Consider the following 16,260-nt stretch of genomic DNA (forward strand, 5'->3'; position numbering starts at 1 on the left):
AATAGATTATACCGTATCAACAATCACTGAGATTTGCACTCTTTTAGAGATTACTGTAAGCATTGATTAAATATGTTCATTTCACAAGAGTAATATCCAAGAAATCGTAAACAAGAACAATCTCGCATCAATAAATACAATATCAAGCAACAAATTTGGTAGAAAGTCAGTTTTCTCCATGATTCACTGGAAAATACAAGTTATTGAAGGCACCTGCACAACAACTGTTACAGGTGCTCATGATATTCAATAAATTTAACTATGCACAGTAAATGAGGGAGATGGTTATAGAGGGTGTAAACCAAATGTAAACAGATCACAGCAATAACAGCCAGAATACCAGATACAATTACACACCTAATCATTAAAGATTTGGGTTCTGTTGGCAAAGGGTCAGCTTCATTCAACACAAACAAAACACTATGCAGTAGCATCCACAAAATTTATTAGCCATATTAATGCATTATGATTCTCAAAAGCTTTAAAACAAAAAAGTGACACGACTGAATTCATTGAGGACATGGCTGTTCTCTGATACACACACACACACACACACACACACACACACTGTACAGCTGCTAGTTCATTTCAGTTAGTGATTATATGGTGTATCGACATATACACAGATGCCGGTGAGATGACTAATAATATACAAATTTAAATCAATTACATTTGTCGCTACATGTAAGGCTAATGACATTTACTTCTGTCTGCATTTTCATATTCCTTCAACACATCTGTTTCAGATACATCAAGCTGACAGATCAAATATACGAATTAGTTTATAGTAGTTAAATGCAAAGACATCTGTCTTTGAGTGAATTTAACAATTTTCTGAATGAGATTATAAAAGGTGGTTTAATCTAACCTCTGCTGAGGAAAATAATTAGAACTACAACAGCAATAATAAATCTGAAGTGTATATCTCACTTGGATTCTTTTTTTTTTTTACTTTGTTAAGTAACTTGAACTAATATCCTGAAGTAATTATACATCGTTCTTTATGTGTAGTCAGATTAAATTTCATTGTCACTGTGCCTTTAAACAATTGCAGATAAAAATGCACATCACCTGTCACATGTAGAGCGAAACTAATAATACTGTATTATGGAACCCTAAATACATGAGTTTATACCACTGTATCTTACATGTAAGACATGCCATCTCAATCATACAAGCTGTTTACATGAAGAATGCAAATTATTCAACAGTACAATAAACAACTATGAGGCATACAAATTTGAAGCAATAGTTCAGCACAATACCAGAAGGAGGTACTGCATGTACTTTGTTGAATGGGTAACATGTCTGTCCTTTCCTCATCTGTGTAGAAATTTAGTACTGATCACAGAAATGTGAAACACCCAAATGTTGAAAATGCTACTCAATATCGTGTCACACAAACCAGACATTCTTGTTGAACAAACAAATGATTTTCAGCAGTAAACATTATTTCTCCATCATGTTGCCAAACTGTACGAAAAGGTGTGAAATGCTGATTTAGCATTACATAAATATTGTCATTTTTAGGCAGATGATAGTAAATTGTGAGTAAATTCCAATGTTTCTAATGACTTTCACCTTTCTTCCCAGCAACTCTCTTAAAGTCACCCATTTTTGTAGTCGATATAGCTGAACCAATAAATGAAAGATATTCAATTTGAGTCGCTTCACTTCCAGATTGATTGTCTTTGATGAATAGTTGAATATTTTGAACATTCTGGAACTTTACAAACTTTAGGTTTATAGGCTTCCCTTCGAGGTCACTTGGTGTAAGTCTGAAACAATTAACACGAAATTACTTTAAATATTTTCATCAAACATACACTAATTCAGACTTAATTACAGCGGGTCCAGTTTCAAATGAGCCTATTTAGAATCACAAAAAATGGAGTTACAAAAATATAATTGCTATTTTAAAAAATGTCATTAACGACAGTTGAGAAGTGAGAGCTTCAAATATAATACATTGTTCTTCAGAAACAATCGAACCACCCCCCCCCCCCCCCCCCCCCACACACACACACAAATAGACGGAAACTCAGAAATACTTGGATGGCAGCAAACCTTTCAGTGCACCTCATTAGTTCATGACCTGTATCAAAACAATATTGTAATATTTTTTGTGTGACCATCAGAGCGAGCGAGGGAGAAAGAGATGCTTGTGGATGGAAATAAGTAAATACCAATAATTTCAAAAGACTCGATATCATGCAAATCTTCCACATTAGCACCACTGTGGAAAAATTTATATCTGAACTGATGGATGCATTGGGACTATACAGGGTGAGCCTGAACTGTGATAAAATTTCAGTGTTGTTCAGGGATATTTTCTGAGTATTTTGGTCTAAGGAATCCATGATATTTAATGGCTCAATACAGAGTAATTGAATTTTGTTTTATTTCTTGTCCCTATTTATCCTTATATCTGTATTGCAATGGAAATATTTGCCCAACATTGCAAATGTCAACAATATGCACTGTATGTCTTTTTTGTAAAGAAACTCATTCTATTTGCTCTCAGTACTTGCTGCTGACAACACTAACGCTCATTTTACTCCTTGCCCTCAAGCTTTTATTCAATATTGCTTGGTTCTGTCTTTGGTTTGTTCTTCTGGCAGTATTAGTTGTACGTTTAACAGTGATACACAGCAATATAGATAGGTTTACTGCGGAAAAGTTAGCCAATATGCACTCTGTGTATGTGTTCTCTGAAAGAAACAAAATAGTGGTACAACAAGCCTATGATTAACTGTTTGCAGAGCAAAACTAACCTCATTACAGTAGTTTTGCATCTGACTGCTGTTGCATTACTCCATATTTTATGTTGTACATTAAGAAACAAAGGTAAACTGGGATAACAAACTGAATACATTGTATTTCATTGTTACTCTTGAAAGACACACTAGAGCCTATTGATCCCTGTACTAAGATACTCGAGAAATATCCCTGAACAACATCTCAAATTTTGCCAATGTAGTTCTTGTACAGATACACACACACACTATGTGATCAAAAGTATCCAAACACCCCAAAAAACATATGTTTTTCATATTAGGTGGACCGTGCTGCCACCTACTGCCAGGTACTTAATATCAGCGACATCAGTAGTCATTAGACACCATGAGAGAGAGCAGAATGGGGTGCTCTGCGGAACTCACTGACTTCGAACGTGGTCATGTGATTGGGTGTCACCTGTGTTATACGTCTGTACGCGAGATTCCCGCACTCCTAAACTGCTTACGATGTGATAGTGAAATGGAAACGTGAAGGGACAATTACAGCACAAAAGTGTACAGGCCGACCTCGTCTGTTGATTGACAGATACCGCCAACAGTTGCAGAGGGTCATAATGTGTAATAGGCAGACATCTATTCAGACCACCGCACAGGAATTCCAAACTGCAAGTACTATGACAGTTAGGCGGAAGGCGAGAAAACTTCTATTTCATGGTAGAGTGGCTGCTCATAAGCCACACATCACACCGGTAAATGCCAAACGAACCCTCGCTTGCTGTAAGGTGCGTAAACATCAGACAATTGAACAGTGGAAAAATGTTGTGTAGAGTGACGAATCATGGTACACAACGTGGTGATCTGATGGCAGGGTGTGGGTATAGCGAATGCCCGGTGAACACCATCTGCCAGCATGTGTAGTGTCAACAGTAAAATTCGGAGGCGGTGGTGTTACAGTGGTGGTGCGTTTTTCGACAGGAGTGCATCCCTTGTTGTTTTGCGTGTCACTACAGCCACTTTCAAAACACTGTCCATAATATAGCAACACGTCATCATGGCTCTAATTAAATTTAAGAAGACTACTTGTACAGTATACATTCACTAACAATGCTAACATTGTTCTGAAGTAGCTGGCCAGATGACATCTGGCATGTCAGAAGTATGTGTGATCACCAGCACAAAGGCACATTAGACACTGCTTTGAAAAAGAGAGAGAATTTTGTGAAGTCCACTTCATTGCAATTACCTATGGACTAATACAATAGAATGATGTGAAGAACCTGTCACCACAGTGTCTGTCAGGTTATTCTCCATTCACAGTTCACTCATTACAACAGGTTTGGTGGCTGCGACTATTCTGAGTGGTTTACTCGAGTATCAACAAAATATGTCAAGAAGTGAGATTGCATGACTTGTCATATCCCGCAGCTGTGAGCCCCAGAACAATGATGTACAAGGGTACATGCAAATAAGCTATGAAAAGTGCTATGATGATGATGGAAGCTGAAGAAAAGGATTAAAATTTGTGCCATGGCTGAGACTCGAATCCAGGTCTCCTTTCTTACTAGGCAGGAATGCTGACACTTACACCACCACAGCACTATGGACAACATTGCTGCACGAACTGCCCAACTCCAGTGTCCTCCCCAACACAAAACTTCAATTCATATTGGGGAAGATTTAATTATATATGAAAACTTCTGTTCATTTCTTCATGCAACAGGGAGAGTGCCAGTTATCTCTGAGATGTTAACAAATTGCTTCAGATCTGTCATCCACTGACAACATTTTGTCATCTGATAAGATCACTTCTTCAACCAACATCAAACAAAGGAGAGATCAAGTGCTAACTGCAACAGTTATGGCAAAACACTCCTCAGGAGGTCATATACCTACTGTGCCTGCATTCACATAGATCACTGACCACTTTCCACCGACCAATCTATACTAGGGATGGAGAGCATAAAGAAATATCATGGCAGAGAATGATCTTGAGACAAAACTTTTGTGTTCACAAGACACAAACCTGTTAACAAGAGACTCTCAAGAACAAGAGCCTGGAACAATCGATAGGACAGCCCCAAAGCACTTCATATACAATAAAATCCTCACAATGGAAAAAGGATGGGGAAGTTAAGTGGTAAGGTTAGTAGGAATCTCTACATCAACTGGTTCATTGTGAGACAAACGAACACACACTAATGATATGATGCATGTATATTATAATAGTAACTGCTTGTAGGCTAGTGTTGGCAGGAAAACACAGTGAGTGGACTGCATCAAGAACAGACAGCTACTATTCTTTCAGTTCCCTTTCCACTTCATTCATTCGTGTGGAGGCGACAACCCCTTGGCATGGGGATGTCATACAATTTATGCATTTTTTATAAACACAAGCCCGAAGTTCTGCCCAGTGCTAGAAGTCCGATTTCCTCTACATGTGGCCTGAATTCATTTGTTTTCCACTAATAAAATGGGAGCCATTTTAATTGTGAGTATTTTATTTTCTTTGCTCCTACCATATTATCAGTGGAGTGGTGATATGAGAGAAAAAGAGGGAGGGTTTGAGGGACTTGCTGGTTCCCTCTGGCAGATTTTGATGCCAATAATGACTATACTTCTATTTTAATTGGATTCGCTATCCTACCTTCATGCAGCATTGCTTGATGGTTATGGTCCATTTATTTTCATTTGCAAACTGTTCAGAATATAGTCATGGTTCAGTACTGTGAACACACTACTTAACTTGGTCTCTGTGCCAGTAGGACTGAATGTTCAGCTTATGAGCACAGCATGCTTACCATAGCATTTTTTTAAAATTATTTATTTACTTCTCTATGCCTGTTAACATTGCACAGGCATAGTATTACAGTGCACCAGCCAAATATGTAACCACTGATAAACAATATGAGCTATTTTCAGAGTCTAACAATCATGGCTGCACAAAGTATATGCTGGGCACATATAGACAGCGTGCAGTTGCTGCCTAGCTGACAGTCGGTATGCATCATTCTTGCATTTTTTAATGTTATATTGACGTTAAACTAATAGAAGTTCACACAGGGTATCAATTACAAAAATTAATACTTGCATGTTGTTTTGTCAAAGGATTTTTATTCAAGTTTTTCACCTATTAAACTGACATATATAAGCTACAATTTGTCACTATTCAAGTAGAATGATCTAATAGTTATCATCCAGATTCTTCGGCTTCAGTTAAAAGCTATTAGAATGGATACACGACTTAAGTGATAAGATGTACACTAACCGTGATTTTGGTCACAAGATAAGTAACAGCTGACTGGGTAGGAGTGCTACATAGTGACAGACACTCTAGGACATGGTCTTCTACACAATATATAGATGTGACCAATGACCTCTCAATCAAACTGAATGCTATTGTATTTGATTGTGTAGGATTAGAGTGTGTACAGTAAATGTACATGTTGGTTGGTTGGGTGATTTGGGGGAGGGGACCGAACAGCGCAGTCATTGATCCCATCAGATTAGGGAAGGCTGGGGAAGGAAGTTGGCTGTGCCCTTTCAAAGGAACCATCCCAGCATTTTCCAGAAGCGATTTAGGGAAATCATGGAAAACCTAAACCGGGATGGCCAGACATGGGTTTGAACCGTCATCTTCCAGAATGTGAATCCAGTGTGCTAACCACTGCACCACCTCGCTTGGTAAATGTGCACGTAATTCAGGACATGTCAAAAACAGAAAACATTCATTATCATGTACTTCCCAACCATTTTTATTACATTCTAAAATAATTGATTATACGCTGAAGAGTCAAAGAAACTGGTACACCTGCCTAATACTGTTTAGGACCCCCGCAAGCATGCAGAAGTGCCAGAGCATGAAGTGAAATGGACTCTACTAATGTCTGAAGCAGTGTTGGAGGGAACTGACACCATGAATCCTGCATGGCTGTCCAGATATCTGTAAGAGTATGGAGATCCCTTCTGAACAGCACGTTGCAAGGCATCCCAGATATGCTCAATGACATTCATGTCTGGGGAGTTTGGTTGTGAGCGGAAGTGTTTAAAGTCAGAAGAGTGTTCCTGGAGCCACTCTGTAGCAATTCTGGACGTGTGGGGTGTTGCATTGTTTTGTTGGAATTGCCCAAGTCCCTCTGGATGCATAATGGACATGAATGGATGTAGGTGAGCGGACAGGATGCTTACATGCATCTGTCAGAGTCGTATCTAGACATATCAGGGGTCCCATATAACTCCAACTGCCCCCCCCCCCCCCCCGCCCTATCACATCACATCATTCCAAAGTCTCCACCAGCTTAAAAGCTTAAAGGGTCCCCTGCTGACATGCAGGGTCCATAGACTCCTGAGGTTGTCTCCATACCCATACATGTCCATCTGCTTGATACAATTTGAAACGAGACTCATCCGACCAGGCAAAATGTTTCCAACCATCAAAAGTCCAATGTTGGTGTTGACGGTCCCAGGTGAGGTGTAAAGCTTTGTGTCATGCAGTGATCAAGGGTACACAAGTGGGCCTTTGGCTTTGAAAGCCCATATCAGTGATGTTTTGCTGAATGGTTAGCACATTGATACTTGTTGATTGCCCAGCATTGAAATCTGCAGCAATTTGCAGAAGGGTTGCATTTCTGCCACACTGAACGATTCTCTTCAGTCATCGTCAGTCCTGTTCTTGCAGGATCTTTTTCTGGTCGCAACAATGTCTGAGATTTGATGTTTTACTGGATTCCTAATATTTACGGTACACATGTGAAATGATCATACAGAAAACCAAGTTCTAACTCATTTAAATCTTGATAACCTGCCATTGTAGCAGCAGTAACCAATGTAACAACAACACCAGACACTTGTTGTCCCATATAGGCGTTGCTGACCGCAGTGCCGTATTCTGCCTGTTTACACATCTCTGTATATGAATACGCATGCCTAAATCAGTTTCTTTCGTGCTTCATTGTAAATAACAATATATACAAATTTAATGTTAAAAGTACTCTTCAATACTGCAAAATTCCCCTTCCACCAGTGTTTTTTAGGTTCTTTGGAAAGTTAGTGTCATATAGGAATTTAGGCACAAGGTGTATGCTGGGCGCAGATAGACAATGTGCAGTTGCTGTGTAATCAGGTCATCCTCCAAGCATTGTCAGTCGATGGTGTATGCTTCATATATCATTCTTCCTCCGTGTGTAGTGGGTGTGTACACTAGCATTTTTAATCCATTCTGTGCTACCTTTTTTTACATATATTATTGTTTTATATACATACAAAGATGAAGAAGTTAAGATGCTTACATTTTTAAGCAGTTTCTGCATGTTTCAGAAATCTCTTCTTAAAATGATCCTAATTGCTTTTTTTTTGTAATGTGAACACACTTTTTATTTCTTGAATGTTAGAGTTTCCCCACTCTGCTACTTAATACTGCATGTATGGTTCGAACAGTCCATGGTATACAGTGCACAGAATCCGTTTCTGTGCATACTGTGATAGCTGCTTCATTATGAATATGACGGATCTGAGTTTCTTATGGACAGAATTAATATGCTGTTTTCATTTCAGCACATCATCCATAACAGTACCCAAGAATCTGAAGGATTCTACTTCTTCCAGCATTGTTTCATCCAGTCAAATACCCATGCGTGCACTCTTCTCTCTGTTTTTGAACATTGTGATATTTGCAGAAGCATGTGCTCTTTTCTCAAGCTGTTCACACTTTGGTAACTGTTTAGTATAGTCATCTCGTGCGTACATTTCCTTCTCTCTCTCTCTCTCTCTCTCTCTCTCTCTCTCTCTCTCTCTCTCTCTCCCCCCCCCCCCCCTCCCCCAACGCTTACATCTTTAACAGATTAAATAGCAATGGCCCCATTACTGATCCCTGTGGCACTCCATGTCTGGTGGCTTTGGTTTCCGATAAATGTGTGTTCCCTTACTGATATATATCGTTTCCTGTTGCATACATAAGATTCCATCCACTCCCCCACTTTCCATTGAATATCCCAGTTTTCCAGTTTTTGTGTCAGTATTTCATGGTCAATCTTGGTGAATGCTTTGAAGAGATCCAGAAACATTGCAGAAACAACTTTTTTTCTGTCAGATTGGCAACTGCTGATTCTAAGAATTTACCATTTGTGAAACTGTGCTGCGATGGTTCAAGAAAGTTATGTTTATCCAGATAATCAACTAATCCATTGTACGTCAGCATTTCCATGATTTTTAAGAGGCCTGATTCTGTTGGGATCATTCTTTCTTGTATAATACTGGCACCATCCTGTTTCTCTTCAGTTTTTCTGAAATAAGTTCACCTATGAGAGAGTTGTTCACTATAACCAGCAATGGTGTAATTATTAGATTTGCACTCATACTAGCTTTATCATGTGATTTGATATTTCATCATCAGCAGATTTCTTATACTTCAGTTCCTGTACAGTTTTCCTCAGTTCATCTTACGCAAATTATTCGAAGTAAATGGTTCTGCCCCTTTTTTATATACCTTGGTAACCTTTTTTTCCAATCTTTAGTTATGTAGTTATAACTGAATATATTACCTGCCTCTCTACCACCTGTAACCACTGTGTTGTCTATTTTCATTGACCTAATCTCTGTTTGATCCACTTTTTCCTTTCTGTCAACATCAATTATATTTCAAACTGCCTTTAACTTTTTTTGAGTTCATTATGGCATTAATTGCTCTTGCCTTTGTTCTCTTATTATTTTCCATATTATTTTTGTAATATTTTATAATTTTCAGCTTTGCCCCTGTCTCTGAGCCTGCAGCCCTTATGTAGTTCTATTATTTCACTGGCGATCCACTGTATTAGATGCCGCAGCTTTTCTCGTCTCTTTACTTCAGGGAACACTACATTAAAATAGTGTTTAATGGTTGTAATAAAGGAATCATACTTTTTATTTACATTCTGCATTTGTAGGGCTTCGTCCAGGTTTCCCTACTTAACATTGTTCAACACATGTTAACATTTTGCTCACTGATGATTTTGATTTCTTTGGTTGTTCGTTCTGAGTCTGACACTATGTCATTACTACAGCAGAAGCCGATCAGCTGCCCATGATAATTGGATATTTCTGTTTGGACTACATGAGTCATAATTACACCTACTAATATTAGTAATGATGATGTCAATAGCAGTCTCACTTCACTCTTGTTCATGCAGATGGTGTTGCCTCCTCATTATACTGTGTTAATAATTTGAAATCTTGTTTTGTTCTTGATCCTTTTCTGATATCAATATTGAAGTCTCCACATAAAATTTTTTTCTTCATTTTCATTCTTAGCAAGGTGGATTTTTTTTCTTCAGATAGATGTTTATCTTGCAACCCGGTAATACGTGCACACAAAACACACAAAGTCATCTGTCACTATAACAGTAATTTCAAAGTCTTTATTCAACTACAAGTAACCTCACATATTTATTGTTTAGTGTTTAGAGGCTTTCCTGTTTTAATATACACTAAAGCGCTAAAGAAACAGGTATAGGCATGCATATTCAAATACAGAGATATGTAAACAAGCAGAATACTGCGCTGCAGTTGGCAATGCCTAAATAAGACAAAAAGTGTCTGGCGCGGTTGTTAGATTGGTTACTGCTGCTCCAATGGCAGGTTATCAAGATTTAAGTGAATTTGAACGTGGTGTTATAGTCGGCACACAAAGTGATGGGACACAGCATGTAACGGGACATCATCCTCTTGTGTTACTTTTCCTCAACACTAGTTGTCGATACCAGTATGATTTTACGAATTTTGGTCCGGTCAATATTATTTTAGTTGCTTTGCTTAAAACTTTCATATAATTTTATAAACAGCAAGTTATGTTTCAAGTTAAAATTTATGAAAACTAGTTACATTATAAAATATTTTTATTTTAATGTTATAATTGATAAGTACTAGTTCTGAATGAACAGTTAAAATTATTTTTTTTTTAGAAACATTTTAAATTACTAATTATTTGCACACTTAAAATTTCTATTATTAATTACACAATCCTGTACTGTTTACTTTGTTTATTTCTGGATTAATTTATGAAATAATCAAATTTAATAATGTAACGAAAGCTAGTAAGAACTCATTTGTCAAGAAAAATTGTAAATCCTTTGGAATCTTGTTATTTTCCCTGAGTGTGGGAGTCGCAGGCTTGCCTCTGATGTGATCGGACATTTTTCTGTATAATAGGTGCGAACAATGTAATTTTCGCTTTGTTAAAGTGAAAAATCAAAATACTGTATGATATACTAAAAGTGAGAAAATCAATGGAAAGTATATTTATGTAAAAAATTCTGCAACAGCAATTTCCAATTTATTTAGTTCAAACCAACCGTGAGGACCTGATATTAGATTCTCAGCTTCAAGAATCAGACCCCTAGACAAGAAGAACAGGAGCCTTCTCGATACAAGCTAAGTAAACTTTAAAGTTTATTGTAATCTTTGCTCCTCTTAAATCTTCATAAAAGACTGTTTATCAATTGCTTGGCTTGGGCATTGTTTAATGTGGACATTAGTTGGAAGAAGGAAGGAATTACAAGCATCTCCAAGGTAGCAATGAAGTGGGGATTTTCCCATACGACTATTTTGTGAGTATAACCTGAATATCAGGAAACCAGTAAAACATCAAATCTCTGACATTGCTCTGGCCAGAAAAAAATCCTGCAAGAACAGGGCCAATGACGACTGAAGAGAATCGTTCAACATGACAGAAGTGCAACCCTTCCACAAATTGCTATAGATTTCCATGCTGGGCCATCAACAAGTGTCAGTGCACGAGCCACTCAATGAAACATCATTGATATGGGCTTTCGGAGCCGAAGACCCACTCTTGTATCCTTGATGACTGCACGACACAAAGCCTTACGCCTCGCCTGGACACCTGTCAATATGGACATTGAACTGTTGATGACTGGAAACATGTTGCCTGGTCGTACAAGTCGTGTTTCAAATTGTATCGAGTGGATGGAGACAACCTCATGACTCCATGGGCCCTGCATGTCAGCGGGGGACTGTTCAAGCTGGTGGTGGCTCTGTAATGGTGTGGGGCGTGTGCAGTTGGAGTGATATGGGACCCCTCATACATCTATATATGACTCTGACACGTACGTAAGCATCCTGACTGATCACTTGCATCCATTCATGTCTATTGTGCATTCCAGCAGACTTGGCCAATTCCAGCATGACAATGAGACACCCCAGATGTCCAGAATTGGTACAGAGTGGCTCCAGCAACTCTCTTTTGAGTTTAAACACTTCCGCTGTCATCAAACTCCCCAGATATGAACATTATTGGGCATATAAGGAATACCTGGCAACGTGCTGTTCAGAAGAGATCTCCACCCCCTCGTACTCTTACGGATTTATCGACAGCCCTGCAGGATTCATGGTGTCAGTTCCCTCCAACACTTCTTCAGACACTGGTCGTGTCCATGATACATATTGTTGTGGCACTTCTGCGTGCTCGCAGGGGCCCTACATGATATTATGCAGGTGTACCAATTTCCTTGGTTCTTCAGTGTATATGTAGAAACTTCATCAACTTTTGGTTAGATCTACAGAAGTAACTGGATAAGACATAGTCCTTTGTTAGGTTAGCTACCTGACTTTCAGTTAGCCCATGTTCACTGATACATGGTCTGGCTGTATCTCACTTATAAATATTTCTACTGTATGTTTCTTGTTATTAATGTATTTAATATTTTAATGTAGTGCTGTTACGTTTATTATTATTATTATTATTATTTTGCTGGCCTACATGTTGTGGGCTGCATTCTTAGAACACATTCTACAACCCCTACTTTTTGTGTGGTGTAATATATTTTTTTTCTTTCTTTTTCCCAGCTGTAGCACCTGATTTTTCAGCCCCCCCCCCCTTCCCAGTCATGCCATATTAGTTCCCCTTGCTTCTGAATATATTGTAGACATTCTGCTGGGTGTTACTGACCCCAATCTACTCAAATTCATGCCATCCTTTGCTAGGCAGTTTTCACATAGAAATTTGCTAGGGCCAATGAAATCTGCCCCAAGACGGTAACACTGTAATTTGATGGCACAGTTTATTTTGGAGATATATTTGTTACTCACTCACCAGATTCATGAGGTGGTCAGTATCAGCTAGAATCCCGCATAGATACTTCTTGCCAAACAAATTCATCCTGACATGTATAAAGACACCTCTGTAATTACACTATTTCAGAATCTGATTTTGTAGTCGCTTGTTTTGCACTTACCATATTTTTTAAAATGTTTATCCAATTGTTGCTTTCTAATTCCCGGTCTCATTTCGATTTTGCAGTTGGTGACAGCGATATCTTTTTTAGTATCGAGTCGTCAATTATTAGCGTCTCATTTTTGTGCCCTTGCGTGGCTGTCGCCTTGTCTTTTATTTTACTCTATGTCACTACCTTCCAGTTACATTTATCTACACATTTCAGGCTTGCTGAGTTTATCGCCATTCGATAGAGTTCTCTCTCTCTCTCTCTCTCTCTCTCTCTCTCACACACACACACACACACACACACACACACACACACACACACACACACACACACACGTACCCCTCTCATCACTCGCCTTTCACATTCTCTATACGGAGAACTGTTCATTTTTTGCCTTTTTAACGACACTTCACTTGCCTATTGGCTAGGGATGGGACGGCGAGGCGTGCCGACTCGAGCCACACTGACAATTCCTTCACTTCTGCTTCTCCAGCGGTTCTCGAGAAACGGCATGGCAACGTGTGTCGCTGCATGCTCGTTCACCGACACAACATGCACCGGAGTGGTTATTTGTATTGAATGCCGACACAAGACAAACACGCTCGCGGCTCGTTGTGCTCGTAATTCGTATGTCTCGCGTTTCACTGAATAAAGTTGTGATCCAAATCAATAAGGATACGTGAAAACGACAGTCATGCAGCTGGCAATACTTTATGGAGAATATGCATCTTTGTTACAACACTTGCTTTAAGAAGCTCCATAATGTTTCAAAAAATACAACGGGCACGACTAGACTTCTTACATTAGACAATTTATCGAACACTGACGTCCACTGATACAGGAACTCAGTTCTTCTCACAAATGTGAGGCAGACAAAATAACTAGGTATGTATGTCATCCATTAAAATCACAGAAAATGGGAATTTCATGCAAAAGGTCGATAAGTACCTGAAGCAGACCTCCGTGGTTGGAAAGCTGATTTTTAAATCAGGCTCCGACATACAACCCAAACCCAAATTCAAAACTATGTGAACTTTTGTATGGCGCGATATGTAATTTTATTGAACTAGTTTCTGAGCAAACCGTATCTCCTTGCAGGAGCACTGGTCTACATCTTGTGTTTCTCTTCACAGACAGATGTAAAAGGCAACAAAAACTAGATGCAGCACTTGTGGACATTATAATAGACGATTTTCAACCGCTCTCAGTCGTAGAAGTCCCTGGTTTTCGACTTTTTGTTGCGCTGTTGGACCCAAAACATTTGACATCAAATCGAGAAAAAAATTGTGCCATATGATTGAGGGGGAATAAAGTTTTAACTTTGAAGTTATGGACTATCTGTGTTCCTTTAACGACCGATATCAGCGCCTTGCTGAATCTGCACAACTCACTAATAGCTAGGCTAGAATTAACAGAAACAAGGCAAACTGGGAAAGTTACATTTTTAAAGTAACTATGTTATAGTAAGGTTACTATACATCAAAAGTAATGATCATTACAGTTACTTTTAAAATGATAATTGTAACTCAACTGTAAATAACCTGCCCCTCACTGCCCTCTACTTGGTACCCCCTTATATGAAAATTCTCTCTTCACATGCACTAGTTGATATGGCTGTATGTACTTAATAGAGGATCTTGACTGAAGGAAACACATGGAGTGTCTGTATATCTGTTGAAATTAATAAAAATGTTCAAGATCCTGTTGAGTGCATTAGCTAAGTGTATTTTTTTCTCTCAAAGCAGAAAAATCTTCCTCTTTGCCATCGAGTACTTCTGCTTCTTCCTGTCTGTGTCTCGTACAGTTGTTTGCAGTGTGGCTTCCAGCAGATGTCCCTTGTTCACACAGGCATGTCGTTGATAAATCCATTTGGTTTTGACTTTTGGATGGAAGCATGCAAGCAGGATTAGATCTTTATTTTAAAGTGTCAAACCTCTTCTTCAAACTCAGAACTGCATCTAGCAGAGATCTGCATTGTGTCAGCTTAGTGGATAACACTCCGCTCGTTTCAGAGCGCTCAATGTTGGGGGAAGGAAACCCATGAACATGTGTTCACGTTGTGGGAAGTTGATAGCCTGTGCCAGTGTCAATGGTGTAGCTACCAGAGCTAAGCAGAGCAGTGCCCCAAGGCTCCCAAGCTCAAGGGGCCCCTCGGCCTCCATGAACGACGTTGTAAACAGTTACATCTTAGCAGAATCAAAAATTTTTAACTTATTTGACCATGACCAACAAGCCTCTAACAGCACGAACGGAAATCACAACAATTTCTCCCATCTCAAGAGCATAAACGTAACAGGTGTATTGCTTGGCCGCTAAGACGTGGAGCCTGCCGCCGGTCGGGTGTTGTCGGTTGTAGTCGGACTTGCCATGGCTGCCAACCTTTGCAAATTAACAATGAGTGGCTCCGAAGTACTAGGGGTGTAACCACATTTGAATTCGAGTCTCTATAATCATTGCAGCTGCTGCGCGTCATTTCTCACGTCGACGACTATAGGTATGTATTGCGCACGAAGTTGAAGGCCCTGCAAAGCACCGACCTTTTCTCCCTGCGTCTGTAAAGACCGGCCCCAGAATTCTCCGCGTCATAGCAGACAAGTAATAATATGGGAATAAGTATGGTAACTCAACTGTTTGTGTAGGAAATTTCCCTAAACGAATGATCTTTGATCATAGATCCCGATAAAGTGTTGTAACCAGTTGCACTCCGAATGTCATAAAAGTTGAAGAGGAAATGTAGATCTTTGTCCTGGATGGTTCTCTGGATTGTGTTAGTGATCGGCTTGTCATCAGTGTAGCAAATAACAGCTCCAGTGGTGACCTGTATGGCTGTATCCATTGGATTCAGATTTCGAGGAAGTTAAAAGATTACCGGATGAGCTAATGACGGGAAGTACTACGTTCGGTGGCTTCACTTTCTTTACCTGCCCTTTTTCTGGACTGACATATGCTTTCCATCTGGCTGTTAAAGTGCGTGTTTCTTAAGTTTTACCATATTTTAATTCATTGTCTTAAAATCAATCAGCATTCGCTATTTTGTTTTTTCTCTGTCAATAGTCGTTTCTACAAGTTATCTGCAGGTGTTCACATAGATAAGGCCGTGTCCTACGTGAGTGAAAGAAGCGAGCTACGTCTGCATACGCGACACTCCAGCGACAAGCAGCAGCCTCGGGCGACAACCTTGGGTGTCCTGCGTGCGAGCGACCATGTCGCGCTACAAGATGGCTGCGAGCCAACCAGCTGTTTCTATAAAACGGCGTCCTTAACCTGTAGAATACTGTAGCTGGAGAGTAAGGCTACAGAATTAGGTTTACTTA

General features: G+C 39.3%; 1 protein-coding gene across 3 annotated transcripts in view; it reads right to left on the reverse strand.

Annotated features, from left to right (window-relative positions):
* Positions 1-428: 428 nt before the first annotated feature.
* LOC126248169 (thioredoxin-like protein 1) overlaps positions 429-16,260 on the reverse strand; it is a 79,602-nt gene continuing 63,770 nt past the window's right edge. For all 3 annotated transcript variants that reach the window (XM_049948930.1, XM_049948929.1, XM_049948927.1), the window contains exon 5: positions 429-1,778. In XM_049948930.1, coding sequence (XP_049804887.1) covers positions 1,568-1,778 — 211 coding nt within the window. In that variant the 3' untranslated portion in view covers positions 429-1,567. The remainder of the gene's footprint in view (positions 1,779-16,260) is intronic.

This window comes from Schistocerca nitens, chromosome 3 (genome assembly GCF_023898315.1).
Source record: "Schistocerca nitens isolate TAMUIC-IGC-003100 chromosome 3, iqSchNite1.1, whole genome shotgun sequence".
NCBI lineage: Eukaryota > Metazoa > Arthropoda > Insecta > Orthoptera > Acrididae > Schistocerca > Schistocerca nitens.